The 17,884-nt window shown below is 39.2% G+C and overlaps 2 protein-coding genes across 3 annotated transcripts in view; both read left to right on the top strand.

Moving 5' to 3' along the window:
• LOC590852 (tyrosine-protein kinase JAK2) overlaps nt 1-11,783 on the top strand; it is a 100,364-nt gene extending 88,581 nt beyond the window's left edge. For both annotated transcript variants that reach the window (XM_030977622.1, XM_030977621.1), the window contains exons 16-19: nt 1,464-1,591; nt 2,344-2,522; nt 3,426-3,530; nt 6,054-11,783. In XM_030977622.1, the coding sequence (XP_030833482.1) occupies nt 1,464-1,591; nt 2,344-2,522; nt 3,426-3,530; nt 6,054-6,297 (656 nt within the window). In that variant the 3' untranslated portion in view covers nt 6,298-11,783. The remainder of the gene's footprint in view (nt 1-1,463; nt 1,592-2,343; nt 2,523-3,425; nt 3,531-6,053) is intronic.
• Nucleotides 11,784-14,362: 2,579 nt separating this feature from the next.
• LOC100888693 (checkpoint serine/threonine-protein kinase bub1) overlaps nt 14,363-17,884 on the top strand; it is a 29,857-nt gene continuing 26,335 nt past the window's right edge. Inside the window, exons 1-3 of the mRNA XM_030977620.1 lie at nt 14,363-14,497; nt 16,190-16,435; nt 16,879-17,132. Of these exons, the coding sequence (XP_030833480.1) occupies nt 16,196-16,435; nt 16,879-17,132 (494 nt within the window). The 5' untranslated portion in view covers nt 14,363-14,497; nt 16,190-16,195. The remainder of the gene's footprint in view (nt 14,498-16,189; nt 16,436-16,878; nt 17,133-17,884) is intronic.

The raw sequence follows: 17,884 nt of genomic DNA, 5'->3' as shown, positions 1-17,884 counted from the left end.
ATGCTCCGCGCTGTCAATATAAAATTATGCATATTCATATTCCAACACTATGTCGGCAGAAATTTGAAAAGACAAACAATTTATTTTATATAAATGTAATCTTTTTCGAGCGGGAAAATACTTGTATTAGAACTAGTTCGTAGCGTCAAACTTCATTTTACCGGGGAAGAAATAAAGCGGCCGCAACTTTTTTATGGGAAAATAGAAGCATAATACCAAGATATTTTTTTCCTTCGATTAGGAGACAACGTGTTTCCGCTGTTATCAACTTCAGAAAATCAGAAGTTGAGAGAACGAATGTTATACCCTGTTTAAAAAGATAAATAGAAATAGTTCTTACTCCTTCTAAAAGTGCGCCGCGCTGTCGGACATTATGAGGTATAGTCACTTTGGCAGGCATTTGAAATCACGCATATCTGTTTAATCGCCAGCATCTCGGGCATGCTTTTTAATCGCCCAATTCTCAAAAAGTCGATGCGATCTGCGCCTATTGTCCAGAGAACAAAGGGGCGAATGCCCCTTTGTTCTCTAGACGATAGGCGCAGATCGCATAGATTTTTTGAGAATGTGGCTTGAATGGGGGCATTCCGGATACATTCCAGAAAGATTAACAAGGGCATTCCGAATGCATTCCGAATGCATTCCGAATGCAAGTTGAATAAATCCGTGTTAGAGGGGGGGGGGGGGACCTTCAATATCCAAACAGCAATGTGAGCATGGCAAACTTAAATCTTGAAAATTGTCCACAATTTTTTTTTTTCATCAAGGATGTCTCTTCAAAATGCCTGTTTTTTAATTTCTTATACTGATAGATCATGTAGCATACATATAGCAGTATAGAAACAGCTATGCTTTGAATATTAAAGCAGTCCATATACACTGCACTGTATTTTGTATCCGCATTGCACAAAGAAACTTTTTACACATAAACCAATGGGGATCTCAGCAAAACTTATTTATCCAGGGCAACAGGCATCTTTAAAATAACTATTGACCGGTAGGCGGGCATACAGGCATTTAAAAACAAACTATGGACCGGTAGGTGGGTATGGCTAAAATCATGACTCCAATTTCGACCAATCAGATGACTAGATTTATTCAGCATACTAAAGAGGGGTATATAATATCTTTTAGAACAAGATAATGTTTAAGTTGTTATTTTTGTTAAAGATATTGTTCTTGTTCTTGTCATTGTCGGGAAGAGCATTTATGAGAACTGTAATAAAGATGTTAGATGTTCTTCACGTTTCATATTTCCCAGATATTCCTATCATTGATGTTCAGGTATATCACTTTTCAGACTTGATTTCAAGCCCTGTCATTTCCTTTCTTCATTACAGATTTGTTCATGCTGCATAGTTTTACAAAATATGGGGCTCCAACATGTGTTGGAATCTTGTCTGGTTTAGAATCAGCTGGTTGGCCCATGTTTTGATACATGTTGATGTTTGTTTTCTTTGCAGACAATTCCAATCGCCTTTCTCTTGTCATGGAGTACTTCCCCTTGGGATCTCTAGAGAAGTACCTCAGAGAAAAAAAGGACAGAGTTTCTCACAAAACACTCTACTTGTTTGGCCAGCAAATATGCCAGGTAAAATTGATCAGTAGTATACAAATAATACACAACAGTCACTATGAATATGACTGACAAAGAAAGCGGACAAAATATACAGTTCCTCGGGTAGACAAAGGAACATCCCTTCACTGCTATTATGTACAAATGTGTAGAACAGGTGTCGCATATTCACTTTTGTGTACCTGAGGAACTGTATATTTTGTTTGCTTTCTAATTTGTCCGCCATGTTCATAGTGAGTGAGGGCATTAGAAAGAATTGCCCACACAAGTTTACCTTGAATCAGTCTGTTTGGACTGTTTCGAAGGTATCGAGGGTTGGTAATTTTACTAATGCCCGAACAAAATGATGTTTGTTATTTGTTTTATAAGATGATACATGCATTTAATTTGTTTTATAACATGATTTTACTAATGACCGGTATTAATTTCAAATCTGGAAAGTGTGCTTTTACTAACACATGGGGTTGTGTTTATAGATGAAATTGAAAATGAAGAGCATAATATACCTGAAAAACGATTCTGGTAATAGATGGCTTTGAGGCAACACCTATATGAATCTTCAGATATTATGATAATATCTATATAAAAATGAAAATTTCTTTCCATGTCAGATGAACACATTGTTGAGTAAAGTCAATAAAGTAAAACATGTAATAAATAAACCATACAGAATAGAGTATAGAAATTTGAGGCTTAAAGTATGTCTCTGTTTATATTTAGGAATGTGGTTGAATTTTGAATGACAAAAACTTGTTGTGTTGTTATAGGGCATGAAATACCTACATGAGGAGAGGATGATGGTACATAGAGACCTTGCTGCTAGGAATGTCTTAGTCTCTAATGAGAATGAGGTCAAGATCACAGACTTTGGTCTGGCTCGTATCTTTGGGACAGAAAAAGATTACTACCGGGCTAAGGAAAGCAGTCAGAAGGTCCCTATCAAGTGGTAAGATCAATGTCTTTCATTCATATAGTGATCTTCTGTAGAAACAAATTTTGGAGGGGGGTTGGGTGTTGCTATTTATTTTGTTACGAGTACATACGTGTACTCTGGAGCATGCACTGTTTGTATAAAATTTCAATTTGAAATGACTGACAGTCAATACATGTCTCTGATGTGCCTTGAGGTATTTCAGAGGCAGAATATAATCTGATTCATGTTTTCATGTTCAGTAACAATGCCAACATCAATGACATCACTTGAATTGATTTGAATGGGATCTTAGATGGTAAATTATTATGAAAATATGAATTTCAATTTCTCTATTGTTGAAGTTTGTTTGTGCATTATGCAAATTATATTCATTACATTATTTTGGAAATGTGTCCATTTCTCTCACTGCCCTTGAACACATTAGATTGAAATGGATGCAAAGTTAAAGGGAACATATGAATCTTAATTTCTTTCTGACCTATCCTTATTTCCCTATTATTCAAATTGGTTTCACAATTTATGCATCTCGATGCATGTTTAGTAACGTTAAGAACATAATATGTGGGGCATTTGAATTATTGCAGTCGAGTACCTAGATGCTAAACTATGAAACATATTTTAATTCATGAATGATGTTAATTTGCATATTATGCAAATTATAAGTCATGAGATGAATCTGAAAATGTTGTCAATGAGTTTGCTGACCTTGAAAACATCACTAAAACCCTTTAGATTTAGTACCTAAATATTTGCTTATTATGCGAATTGAACTACTTTACTTTCCACTCATGGATCTGCGTTAAGTTTTAGTATGTTGTTTAGAGGATTATTTTTAAGATCGCCACAATGAAATGATTTCTTGTTGCTATTGTGAAAGGATTATTTATGATGATTCTTCTTCTAATGTGATTTCAGGTATGCACCTGAATGGCTGAGACATCAGAAATACCAGAAGGAGAGTGATGTGTGGAGTCTTGGTATTGTGCTCTGGGAGATGTTCTCATATGGTCAAGATCCAATGTAAGTCAAGCAGAGCACACTTCACACTCTCATTCACCACACTCCAGCCCCCCCCCCCCCCAGAGCACACTTCACGCTTCCATTCACCACTCCAGCCCCCCCCCCCCCCAAGAGCACACTTCACACTCCCATTCACCACTCCAGCCCCCCCCCCCGAGCACACTTCACACTCCCATTCACCACACTCCAGCCCCCCCCCCCCCCCCGAGCACACTTCACACTCCCATTCACCACTCCAGCCCCCCCCCCCAAGAGCACACTTCACACTCCCATTCACCACACTCCAGCCCCCCCCCCCCCCAGAGCACACTTCACACTCCCATTCATCACTCCAGCCCCCCCCCCCCCCCAGAGCACACTTCACACTCCCATTCACCACTCCAGCCCCCCCCCCCCCCAAGAGCACACTTCACACTCCCATTCACCACACTCCAGCCCCCCCCCCCCAGAGCACACTTCACACTCCCATTCATCACTCCAGCCCCCCCCCCCCCCCAGAGCACACTTCACACTCCCATTCACCACACTCCAGCCCCCCTCCCCCCAGAGCACACTTCACACTCTCATTCACCACACTCCAGCCCCCCCCCCCCCAGAGCACACTTCACACTCCCATTCACCACTCCAGCCCCCCCCCCCCCAAGAGCACACTTCACACTCCCATTCACCACACTCCAGCCCCCCCCCCCAAGAGCACACTTCACACTCTCATTCACCACACTCCAGCCCCCCCCCCCCAGAGCACACTTCACACTCCCATTCACCACTCCAGCCCCCCCCCCCCCCCAAGAGCACACTTCACACTCTCATTCACCACACTCCAGCCCCCCCCCCCCCCAGAGCACACTTCACACTCCCATTCACCACTCCAGCCCCCCCCCCCCAGAGCACACTTCACACTCCCATTCATCACTCCAGCCCCCCCCCCCCTCTCCAGAGCACACTTCACACTCCCATTCACCACACTCCAGCCCCCCCCCCCTAGAGCACACTTCACACTCCCATTCACCACTCCAGCCCCCCCCCCAAGAGCACACTTCACACTCCCATTCACCACTCCAGCCCCCCCCCCCAGAGCACACTTCACACTCCATTCACTACTCCAGCCCCCCCCCCCCCCAAGAGCACACTTCACACTCCCATTCACCACACTCCAGCCCCACCCCCCCCCCCCCACAGCACACTTCACACTCCCATTCACCACACTCCAGCCCCCCCCCCCCAGAGCACACTTCACACTCCCATTCACCACTCCAGCCCCCCCCCCCCCCAAGAGCACACTTCACACTCCCATTCACCACACTCCAGCCCCCCCCCCCCCAGAGCACACTTCACACTCCCATTCACCACTCCAGCCCCCCCCCCCCCAAGAGCACACTTCACACTCCCATTCACCACACTCCAGCCCCCCCCCCCCCCCCGAGCACACTTCACACTCCCATTCATCACTCCAGCCCCCCCCCCCCCAGAGCACACTTCACACTCCCATTCACCACATTCCAACCCCCCCCCCCCCCCCTTACACACATTTCAGTCATGTAACAATTTTGAGTTTTATTTTGTTTTGTTGTTGAGAAACAAGACAAACACTCTATGATGTCATGGGGGTCTGGTCTGATGGGAGACAAACATTCTATGATGTCATGGGGGTCTGGTGTGATGGGAGACAAACACTCTATGATGTCATGGGGGTCTGGTGTGATGGGAGACAAACACTCTATGATGTCATGGGGGTCTGGTGTGATGGGAGACAAACACTCTATGATGTCATGGGGGTCTGGTGTGATGGGAGACAAACACTCTATGATGTCATGGGGGTCTGGTGTGATGGGAGACAAACACTCTATGATGTCATGGGGGTCTGGTGTGATGGGAGACAAACACTCTATGATGTCATGGGGGTCTGGTGTGATGGGAGACAAACTTATCATATTTCTTTTTATTTACCAAAGGACATCATTTCCTAAGTCTGGTTTTTAAGTGATACAAGGGCTAACTTATGGCCCCTTTGACCACTAGAATCTCTGAAAATGCCTCTTTAACATGTATATGCACCTCCTTTCAAGAGTGTGCACTTTGTGGGCCGTGCCGAGGGGTTATAGCAGGATTTAACGTCCCCGAGAGCCTATCGAAACAACTATGCCTCAAATATTAAAGCAGTCAATGTATCTTTTCTATGCCATAAAAATAGTCAAAGAATACATGTGCGACTCACTTACCGATCATGGGGTCCTCACATTTAAAAACTATCATCAAACTGTGCTCCAGTGGAACAGGAAAATTTAGCTATCAAATCGCACTGCAATTATGATATCCGCGCTCAAGCTCGCACAAAGTAATATTTTACACGTAAACCAATGGGGATCGCAGCAAACTTTAACTATGCCCGCATTTTTGTGGGCATAGTTAAATTTTTGCGGGCATAGTTAAAAACACAACTTCACTTTCAACTAGTCTTAGAAAAGATTCTTAAAGTAAGGTATATAATATATAATGTTATTGTCTTGATTTTCATTTGTACAGCTACCAAGATTCCAAAGGGCGAAGAGTAGAGCATATTGAACTGTTAGATTTCTTTGAGAAAGGCATGCGCCTGACACATCCCCCATCCTGCCCAGCAGCCATTGAGACCATGATGAACGACTGCTGGGAGATGGATCCACTCAAAAGACCAAAGTTCCAATCCATGATTGTGAGGCTTGGGATCCTGGTACAGAACTCTGAGAGAGGCGAAATGGGATCCTCATCCTCCTCTTACGGTCTATAGCCATCGTTTGTATCCCTTATCCTCCTCTTACGGTCTATAGCCATCGTTGTTATCCCTCATCCTCCTCTTACGGTCTATAGCCATCGTTTGTATCCCTCATCCTCCCCTAATGGTCTATAGCCATCGTTTGTATCCCTCATCCTCCTCTTACGGTCTATAGCCATCGTTGTTATCCCAGCTCAACTCCTGTCGAGTTAGCCCAGCAGAAGGAAACAAACCAAAGTCATATGTCATGCTGCACTCTGAACTCTGTGAAGCGGGATGTCTTCATTCTACCAGTCCTACATATAACCATTGCAACAAAGCTTTTGGTGAATCAGCACAGGTGAAGGGTTTCAAGCAGACGATGACAAAAAGACAAACATTGTGAGCAGAAGTATTCTTTGCCTAAACAAAACACTCCATGTGCCAATAACAAGCATGAGCGACTGAAGAAAACAAAAGATACAAGGGCAATCCTGGGGTTCCATAAGGCCAGGTTTTGCTCAGTTTAGACCAAGACTAAACACTTACCTGTCAAGATGCTGTACTGTGTTACATAGCATCATTGTTGTCTCAATGAACTGTGTATCATACAATGCTAGACTGTGGAAACCAGCAAGGAAACCAGAAAGCCTGCAAGTCTGATACAGCTCTTATGCTATGGATAGAGTGTTACACCTTATGAACTATTGTGTCACCTCTAAATATGAGATGTTACACAAAAGAACCCATCATTGAAATAGCAATGACACTGACCATATTTATCAACCTTTCAGTCTATTCTAAGAGTGAGATATTAATGATCAATGATGTTTACCAGGACCTTCAGAAGCAACCACATTACATTGTTCTGTAACATTATGGTGATTATAAAAAAAATCCTTTGATTGCTACAATCCATGAGAAGTTGATGTGCATCATGTACTTGAATGATAGGCGATATTGGGTTGTCCTGGTAAAACGACAGTTAAGTTGTTTTTTTTAAATGAAGAGGCTATGTTTTGAGTCACTCAGTAGAGTGTTCTGTGAAACACAACTGAGTGAGTTCTTTTCTCAGACTTAAATATTTTGTGTACTCTTGATCATAGAGTGCATGTGGAGGGCCTACGATTTAACCATGAATATGGATACTAGCGACGGGTATGAAAATTGATTAGGAATTAATTAAAAGGAAGGAAAGCTTACTTATTCTATGTGCATATGAACCAAGTTTGATATTGTTTAGTTCAGAATTCCACTGACTTCAATGTGAACATACTCCCTAACACAACATCATAAGACAAGCTGGAAGGTTTAGATGTTAATCAACTATAAAGTAAGAGTGATCGGCTCGCACCACAACGTGTCACACTTCAAGGGATTGCCTTATCGCTGTATTTACGAGCAGGTTGACCTTCATGCTTATGCATTGGTTTTTATTGTGGTGTGTCTTTTTATATGTCAGCCTGCCATGTATTACCATTTTCCTTGGAGCAAGGGGTTTGGGAGTAGCATATCTAGTGCTAGTATATCCATGATTTAACTTGGGTGCTGCAAGTAGAGATAGATGGATTTACATATAATGTAACACACTTGTAACATCCCTTTGAATGAAAAAGCTGCATCGGGTAGTAACCAAAGACAAACCCTTCATCTGATAATCTTCTATACTTTCTGGTTCTCTTTTTTTTGGTATGCTTCAGTCCACTGAAGGTGGAGGTTTTCTGTCCGTCCATACATCCTGCTGTCTTGCTATCTAAAAAACCACTTGAGGTATGACCTTCAAAGATGGTGATAGTATTTACTCATCATAGGAAGATGATCTGAGTAGATTTAGGGGTAAATAGGTCAAAGTAAAAAGAATTGTTAAAGGTAATTTTCTGAAATACCAGGTTTTAGCCTCATTTTAAGAACCACTTCAATTCTGAACTTCACACCTGGTGATAGTGTTTATAAATCTGTATACATGCTGTTGTTTGAGAAGCTATACTGCAACTCTTCTTAGTCCAGGCATATAGTACACCATGGGTAGCTGTTTAATATATGAGAACAAGACAGATTACTAATGGATTTAGATTGTTTCAATGAAAGATATCATCATTTTTTGACAGGGAGCAGCTGACATAGTAGCCACACCATGTCTGATCATTATAGTTAAAAGTATTCACTGTATATGATGTGGCTATCTATCTATGTGATGGTAAGCAATGATGTACAGAGAGACCCTACAGTACACAGATAAACACCTAATCACTCCTATATAAAGAGAATTGTACATCATTATACAAAAGTAAGAAGAAAAAAAAAAAGTTAGCTCATCTAGGCAAAACAAAATATGATTTTATCATGATATCGATATTTTGCTTTGTATGCACAATTTAACTGTCCACTCAACAATATCATATCATCGACTTTAAATACCATAGGCAGGGATACTGTGCATCATATTGAAGTAAATAGATACATTGTTGCATTTGTCTTGAGACCAAGTGATTATGTAGTATTTCATGCAGTGTACCATTTCTTGTCAGAGTCTTGTGTAATTTCTTTCAGGAGTGCTTTTGATGAAATACATATGTTTTACATATTATGAAAGGAAGATATTTAGATCTACATGTATGTATTTTTCTATGTGAGATGTTATGTTTTATGTATGATCTTATCTGTAAAGGGAAGGTGAGTGTCACAAGGCTGTTATGTTGATGGCCTGGACAGATACTAAAGTCAAATTTGAATGCAAGGGGACCATAGCTGAACATTGAATGGTCAGAATTATTCTATTTTTGATTGCAGTGTGAAGGAATGGGTTTGATACGTTTCTTATTGATGTTTGAATTGTATAAATGACAGACAGGTGTTTGATCACATGTGAAGTTTGGCGCTCATATGGGATATTTGCAGATAGTTATTACCTACCGGTACACAATTTACTCTTCAAATGGGATATGTACTGTACATTGTTATTGCATACTCTCATAGTAAACCCTGTCAAGACATCCTTCTTCAGGAGTTGTTATAGAGCACCATTTCAAACAAACCTGAATGTCTTCATTTTCTCAAAAATGTAATTTGATTTACAGGTCTGATTGTCTGCAAGAGGTGGGAGGGGGGAGGGGGTAGCTCTATACTTCTTGTATATGTAGATATACAAATTATACATGTGTATATGTGTACCATAGCCCTCTTTTAAATGTACAGTATGTATGTTGCCACAGAATTGCAATATGTAATGGTATAGTACATGTGAAGTGTTTTTGTGATGTAATGTGTACATGCATAGTTTCTCCTGTTTCTATGCTATCGTGTCATTTCAAAACTGATTTACCTGTAAAACAGTTTATTGGTATTGGTTATGTTTACTAAGTGGCCTACTAACTGTGTGGCATGTATTTTTGTATGGTCTTTTCAATTTGAAATCAAGTAATCATCAAATGAACTAGTATATTGGAGCTTCATTTTTGTTGTCAATCGCATGAAGACAGTTCAGTAATCTTGTGAATACTGGCACTGTTTCCTAAATGTTCTCAATGCTTAACAGCAAAATCAGTATTATTTTCATGATTTAGGTTACAGTGCCCAAGTAGTGACAACATCCATGATGGCTCAATATACTGACTCATAATCATAATCTTTGAGAGCACATTCCAAAGGCTTTGACAGTTTACACTGTCATAGGCCTTTGTCAGGTCAATGTATCATGTATCATAAAAGAATATGAGTCAGACCAGAGCAAAAGATCAAGAATGTTGAAAGAAAGAGGGAAGTAGCACAGATATTTTTGCAAATCCAATGTATTTGTTCATTTTGTGTCCCATATCAAAGATACCAAGTTAATTAGTATCAGCGGTATCACTGAACCAAGCTCTAGTACAGCTGCTTTAGGAACTCATCCATTCATCTAATACATATATATTCATTAGTCATTCATTGATGTACGTGGTAATACATATTCTCATAGGAAAATTTGAAAAAGGAGTTGTAATGTTGATTTCTTTTTTAGCTCATGATTTAATAATGAAACAATGAAGTTAATGATTTATAGATAATCTGTTTAGTATGACATCCAGTAATCACCAACAAGCGATGTCAAATGCTACCACTTGCATAAAATTATGTAATACCTCATGACTATTTTCTTCTTTTCTTTAAGAAGAAAAAGTGATATGATCTTTAATACCGACTTTAATGTATGTTTCTTCAAATTTCCTATTTGTTTTGTCTTCCCAGAAAACTACACATGTTGACAGTGACTATATAGAGGAGATATTATAGTAAGGTATTGAATAGTAGTCTATTTGATTAAAGTATAGCACAATTGCAGGATTTAGGTTATTAATGAACCTGTTGATGGAGCCTCCTAATAGAGGAATGAAAGAACAATGCTGTCCTGTTAAAAAGATGTTAATCCTCTAATAGTTACTATATTCTTTTGATCCCTTGTGTGCTGAAGTTTCCTACTTTTCTTTCCCTCTTTTCTTGTATGAGACCAAGGAATCAGCCAGTACAGAATTTATTATTTTTCTATATTTTAGGTTATCATATTTTGCTTTGTTTTGAATGGGATATTATTGGCAATATCTCCTACTCTCCCATTATTTATTGCAAGCTCTCTTTCCAGAACCCCCCCCCCCCCCCCTTCCACAACAAATATCAAATATTTGATGGAAAGAAGCATTTATTGTTGTGTTGGGGTTTTTGTTTGGTGCGACCCTAAATACATGTCTATGTGATGATAATTTTTTTTTGATAATTCAAACAAATCATGGATGATAAATCTTCAATCAGGGCTCGAATTTGGCGGTGGCCCGGGGCCAATGGCCACCTGAAATGGCGTCGGGCCACCTGAAATCACCGACTAGGTGGCCCGGGTAGCCACCAAAAAAATTAAATAAAATTAAAAAAATAAAATTATTTTTTTTATTTTTTTTATTTTTTTAATTTTTTTTAATTTATCGATGTACTGGGGCCCAGAGGGTTCTAGACGACCTTTTAAACGCATGTAACAATGTCTAGAACCCTCTCAAAAAATCTTGTCCCTAATCAAACTCAGCTGATTTTTTTTTTTTTTTTTAACCACAAATTTGCCGATTTTTAAATATCCGGGCCACCTGAAATTCCATTTGGCCACCCAGATCTCCTGCTCAAGTGGCCCTGCTGGCCACCTCGACAAAAAGTTAAGGGCAAGCCCTGTCAATGCATTAATTGTGTGTCATGTGCATATCATGATGAAGTTAATTGGGATAAGTGATAATGAGATTTAGTGGACATCTATGTGTTGAGTGTCATAGAGTATTAGACTTACTGTAATTGATTGTGGTTGCATGTTCTGTATTAATGTTTTGTATTTGAAAAATATATACACCAATATGTGGCATATATATGTATGATAAAGTGCATTTCGCTCTGGCATTATGAGTGTCGTGTACACACAATATTTTTGTGCTTTTGTTGATCAAAGATGAAATATATTATTATGATTCTATCTCACATTGTGAAACCAAAATATAAATTGATATAACACTAAATCTCAGCATGTTTTTGTCCTATTTTTGTTTAATGTCTTGCTCATTATGATAATATATATATATATATATATATAGCATATGAGACTTCTCAGCAAAATAACAGTAAAATGACAAACAGATAGATAGATGAGAGAAAAACAGATCGACTCAAAGATAGATAGGGAGAGAAAAACAGATATACACAAGGATAGATAGAGAGAGAAAATGGATAGACACTAAGATAGATAGGGAGAGAAAAACAGATCGACACAAAGATAGATAAAGGAGAGAAAAACAGATATACACAAAGATAGATAGGGAGAGAAAAACAGATCGACACAGATAGATAGGGAGAGAAAAACAGATCGACACAAAGATAGATGGGGAGAGAAAGACAGATATACACAAAGATAGATAGGGAGAGAAAAACAGATATACACAAAGATAGATAGGGAGAGAAAAACAGATATACACAAAGATAGATAGGGAGAGAAAAACAGATATACACAAAGATAGATAGGGAGAGAAAAACAGATATACACAAAGATAGATGGGGAGAGAAAAACAGATATACACAAAGATAGATAGGGAGAGAAAAACAGATATACACAAAGATAGATAGGGAGAGAAAAACATATAGATAGATGAGAATAAAACAGACACAAAGATAGATGGCTGAGACAAAGGGTGGATGAGCATCTGCTTATTTGATTATCTATAGCTAGGAATATCCATACCTCCTTAGTCTTCACTATGTTGTAAAATTAGTTAATTTTTGTTTTGGTGATGTTATATAACATACACTGTATGTACTTTTAATGCCCTGCATTTTCCAGTAAAATGGAATTGTCCTGGGCTATTGTATCTTTCCTTTGTTGTGCAAGTTTGAACAATAAAGTGATGTTTAAAAAAAAAAAATGTCAAGAAATGAAAGTGCATCCTCCATAGCAACCGTCAAATCTAAAACTGTTAATGAGACCAAAAAATAATAAATTATACAATACTTTTGGGATGAGCCTACTGAGCTACTAGCACGAAGAGCCTGCTTTCATTTCACAAAGTTGTACCTCGAGAAATGGATATTCATGTATAACTACGTTTGAATGTACATACACCATTTTGAACTTCTTTGAAATCAATCGTAATAACATTCTTCCCTAATCCTATCTTAGACCTGGGTTTAAGAAAGCAGAGATACCAACTATGGAAGCGCACATACAAGTATGAGAACTTTAGGTTGTTCCTTTTGCTTAAGGGGGGGGGACCTAAAGTTAAACGTAATATGGCAGCCTGAGGCCGTTGTCATTTGTAGCAACACAAATTACTGACATTATGTACATGTCACCTACTTTTTATTTCATCTATTTTGAATTGATGATGAGAGAGATCCCACAAATACTATATTAGGCCTACCTATAATATTTTTCAAAATAGATGGCGCTAATCTATGAGACGCCGTTTGTAGAACAATTATATAGACAAATTATATGTTATATAATCATTAATAACCATTATTTACATATAATGCAAGTAAATGTACTTTTTTATTTTTATATAATTCTTAACACATTTTCATTAATTATAAATAATTACAAATCACACTTTCATTATTTATAAATAATTACTATTCTAAATTTCATTATTTATAAATAATTACAATTCCCATTTTCATTGTTTATAAATAATTGCAATTCACATTTACATTATTTATATATAATGAAAAGCATATTTCAAGCACATTTCCGTTGTATAATATATAATGAAAAGCGCTTCGTGGAAGAAAGCCAACCTCTACTCTTATGCACCGACACCTGAACCGACCAGATGACTGGCCCAATACATTTCCAGTGAGTATTACATGTCTGGTTTTGGTGTCTATTAAAGTAGATGCCCAAGTCTACTTCATTGGCGTCACGGACTTTTAGGACCTCGAAATGCATCATTTTGGGGTAACTTGTTGTGTTTTGTCAATTTTAACTTGTAAAAACGGGCATGGAACTAAATTTGCCAGGTTGTGCTTGGGGCTAGTGGAAACGATGTTTCCGGATGGAAGTGGTGGGCGTTGCCCGCTCGTAGTTTCAGCTGACCATTCGTGTTTTAATGGGTAAATTTTCTGTGCCATTACGGGGGTGAGTGCCGTGAAGGGCTGACAGGTTCGGTGGGGGGGGGGGGGGTTGCCTTGGGTAGGCCCATGGCCGGATGGCTGCGGTGAAGTATGGTATTTATATTTCCCGTGAGTGGATGTTATGTGATTATTTGTGGCTAGTTTTAATACTAGTGTTGTGAATATTCTGTTTTATGTATTTTAAAATGTTGGGTGTGATGGAACGTGGGACATATTCCAGAAATGACTGGGGGGGGTGGTTATATCCCCACTCCCCAGGCTGGGTTATGCTTTTCCATCCATATCCCTCCGAGCGTGAGTCTGGAGGAGAACGTGATTCAAAATTCGCGCACGTTCGCTGACGTGGCTTGCCCATCCAAATTCTCCGGAGGGGGTAAAAGGGAATTTCCCAATTCGCTCACGTGTTGTGACGTATCTGTTGTGTTACGTAAGAGAGGCAGGACTTTCTCGGAAACGGCGGAGGACATCTGAGTGAGCAGATTCGATTACTTTTGACTTGTTTCTTTACCTAGGCAGGTTGAAATATTTCTTTGCTCCGGCAAGTTTTGCAATTCGTAATTCCAAAGCTATTTCCAAGCGCACTTCGAGGGAGTTGTTCGTCGGTCGTAAGGTAGGAAACCTTTTGCTTTTGTTTTAAATCATTGTTTTTCTCCTTGTTAAGACCGATTTTGTCGGGTTTTTCCTTCATTTATTTTGGATGCTTAGTTGGACTGACTGGATACGTGGGTGAGTGCCCGTGTCGCTAGCAGTCACTTGTAGGCCACCTATTGTGGGTAGAGGGCTGCGTGACCAACTACTGTAATTAGTTTACAACGAGTTAAAGTAAAGAGGGAATAGGTCTTTGTAAGTATAAAACATTTTCATAATTAACGATAGCAAAAACGCTGAGATGATCACTGACATCATTTACAAGAATTCCAGTTTTTTTAAATATTATCCAGATTGTTTGTAAATATGTTATCAATTAGAATTGCTGAACTTTGTGTTATTCTAGTTGGGTATAAAATCAAGGGTGTGCAGGAATAAGTTACTAGTCTAGACCTAAAAGATCAATATTAAAATCACCAATAAGAAATCACTGTTTATTTTCTCGAGTTATTGCACTAAGAGTGTCTTCTAAGGCAGTGAAAAAAGTCTGATACACTTTGCCCAGGGGGTCTGTACACTGGCAACAATTATATTTTTTGTTTTAGAAAATATCTCAATAAAAATTGTTTCCATACACTGATTAAAAACATTCAAGTCCTTACGGTTTTCATGTTTTATATCCTTTTTTAGCAAACAACCTACACCACCTCCACGCTTATTTTGCCTACCATTTCCAATAAACCTATAATCAGGGATTTGAATTTCTTCATCACATGCTAACCAAGTTTCTGATAATGCAATACAAGAAAATGAGCAAGAAATACTGGCAAGAACACTATGGAAGGTATCTTTACTTCACCTTTACCCGAGATTCTGGAAGAATGCTGTGTTCTCAGCAGTCGGGCTTCCAGTTCAATTTCATTTTCTTCCTTCTCGTAGTTGGGTGTCTTCTAAATTGTTAAGTTTGTCTGGCTCAGTTCTGCGTCGGGTATTCTACTCATATGGGAGCAGAAACGCTTGTCCTAAAGATTTCTCTTTATACTTCTGCAATTAAAATGTACCATGGATAAAACACTTTTATTTTTCAAAATATCCTTTACGACATCATTATATTGGTTTGGTAGAACATAATCAGCATTATCAATTGAAGTATTATCTGATGTGTAGTATATATCCTGGGTACGGTATCTAGTTCTATGCATGTAGAACATTCATGCGTAAACGGAGTTGAGATTTGCCTTCGACAAGTAATACATAGATTTGGGTGAGGAGATTATACAGATTATAACAACATATAAAAAAATAAAAAAACAAATATGAGAAGATAAAAATCAGTAGACTGTACGTAAAGCAGTAATTGTTCATTAACATAACCATTCTTCCAGGATGTATATAATTCATCAATCAATCAGATAAGATTAGGTAATAATAATAATAGCTCGTTCTTATATAGCGCTTTTCAGGACCGGAGGCCCTCACAAAGCGCTTTACAGATATTATTACCCCGGTCATTGGATTCAGGCTTACCCGCACACAATGTATGCACATTCTCCACTCCCTGGGGAGCATTCCAGCCAGGCGTCATTTTTACATGCGCACACTTGCTAATCATGTTTATATTCAGAGAGATTTTAAGTCTTCCTCACCGTGAATCACTTTTGTCTCTTTGTTTTTTTCTCTCAACATTGCTATTATATGACCACCTATGCTCCAGGCTGACATGATCTTCTCGCTTTTGCTACTACCAGGTGATGAGATCCATATCTACAGTGTAATGGAGAAGGTAGGAGAAGGGGCCTTTGCCACCATCTACCTGGTTGCATGCCTGGATGCACTGGACATGACTGACCTGGATTGTGATTTCCGCAGAGTGGCCCTCAAGATCCAACACCCTCCATGCCCCAGGGAGATCAAAGAGCTACATGCTAGGCTTAGTAGACTACCCTCCCAGATTGATGTGGTGAGTTGTAAACCTAAAATTAAACTCTGAACCAACATGAGGTGCCAAAACATGGGCCGGTCGGTCATGGATTTCAAGATCTTTGGGTCGGTTGCAAAGGGCAATACAACATCTTTTTTTGTTTAGGCCCTAACGAAGTGATACTCATTATTTACTTCACAGATGAGGCCAAATGATTTTATTTTTTTCCTCAATTGTTTTCCAGAGTGAATTCCTTGTTTGTTTAATCATCAATTTACTGAATTTGGTTGCTTATCATCATGTAGGATTAGTTTTACATTGTATTCCTTGTTCTTCTACAAGGATTTGTTATTTGTATGATATTAGGATGGTATTGTGAATAATCGAAGAAGAAAAAAGGAAATTGGAAGCAGTTACTGTAAATCCGTCTTTATAGGAGTGCTTAATCACTTAATAATGACCTTTAATCTCTTACTCTGCAGCGTCAATCCATTATGACTGCTGAATGCGCACACATCTACCAAGACAAGAGCTGCATGGTGACTGAGTACAAATCAAAAGGCATCCTTCTAAACCTATTCAACAAAGTCAAGGCTGTTAATAAGAAAGATCTATCTCATTCTGAGGACTGGGTGATGTTCTTCGCTATTAAGATCCTGCAGGTTGTTGAGTACATGCATCGATGTAAGATCATCCATGGTGATGTCAAGCCTGACAACTTCCTTATCAACACAGAGTAAGTTGTTTTCTTCATTTTTTTGCATGTCTGACATCCTAAACTTCTTTAACTTCTTTCTCTCTGTCTGTCTATTCTTCTTGTTTTTTTCCATGTTTCTCTTTGCCTCTCTGTGTCTCACATTTTGTTTGACTGTCTATTTGTCTCATATTCTCTCATGTAAACACGATTCCTCTTCGCTCTCTGTTTTAAAGCTGGAATTACAGCCGATCCACATAATATCCTAGGTAGTACTGTGGATCCTCGCGCTCGACCTCCATAGGTATGACCTAGGCCAGTGCCGCCTCCCCGTCTTTAGTGACGCAGGATCCAAGGTCTAGCCAGGGAGGCTGGTCTCCGTATAGCAGCATGTACATTACGCTGATCCTTTAAAATACGTAGACAAATAGTATTATTGCGAATTATTGCGATTGGTATTAAAGGATGCTGATTGATTTTAAATAGCTCTTCTGTTTGCATGTAGACCTATTTATTGAATTTAAAAAAGACATTGTTTGAATTCTGAGCCTGGGGGGATAGCAGGAGTAGGCCTACATGTACCTTCGTTTTTGCCTGGTGTTATTTGTTAATGTTAATTAAACTTGATGGCGGCGATTTTTGTTTTTGGTCTCAGCTCAGGGGGGGGGGGGGGGGGGGGAGCGGGGTGCATTGTGGTTTTAAAGGTTTTGAGTGTTTTTTTTTCATCACACAGTCTTGTCTATCATCCATGACAAAATGTGGGGTGGGGGTGGGGGTGGGGGGGGCAGTCTTGA

The sequence above is a fragment of the Strongylocentrotus purpuratus genome, unplaced genomic scaffold, assembly GCF_000002235.5.
Source record: "Strongylocentrotus purpuratus isolate Spur 01 unplaced genomic scaffold, Spur_5.0 spur5_scaffold_1, whole genome shotgun sequence".
Lineage (NCBI taxonomy): Eukaryota > Metazoa > Echinodermata > Echinoidea > Camarodonta > Strongylocentrotidae > Strongylocentrotus > Strongylocentrotus purpuratus.
This window is presented reverse-complemented; position numbering and strand designations above follow the sequence as displayed.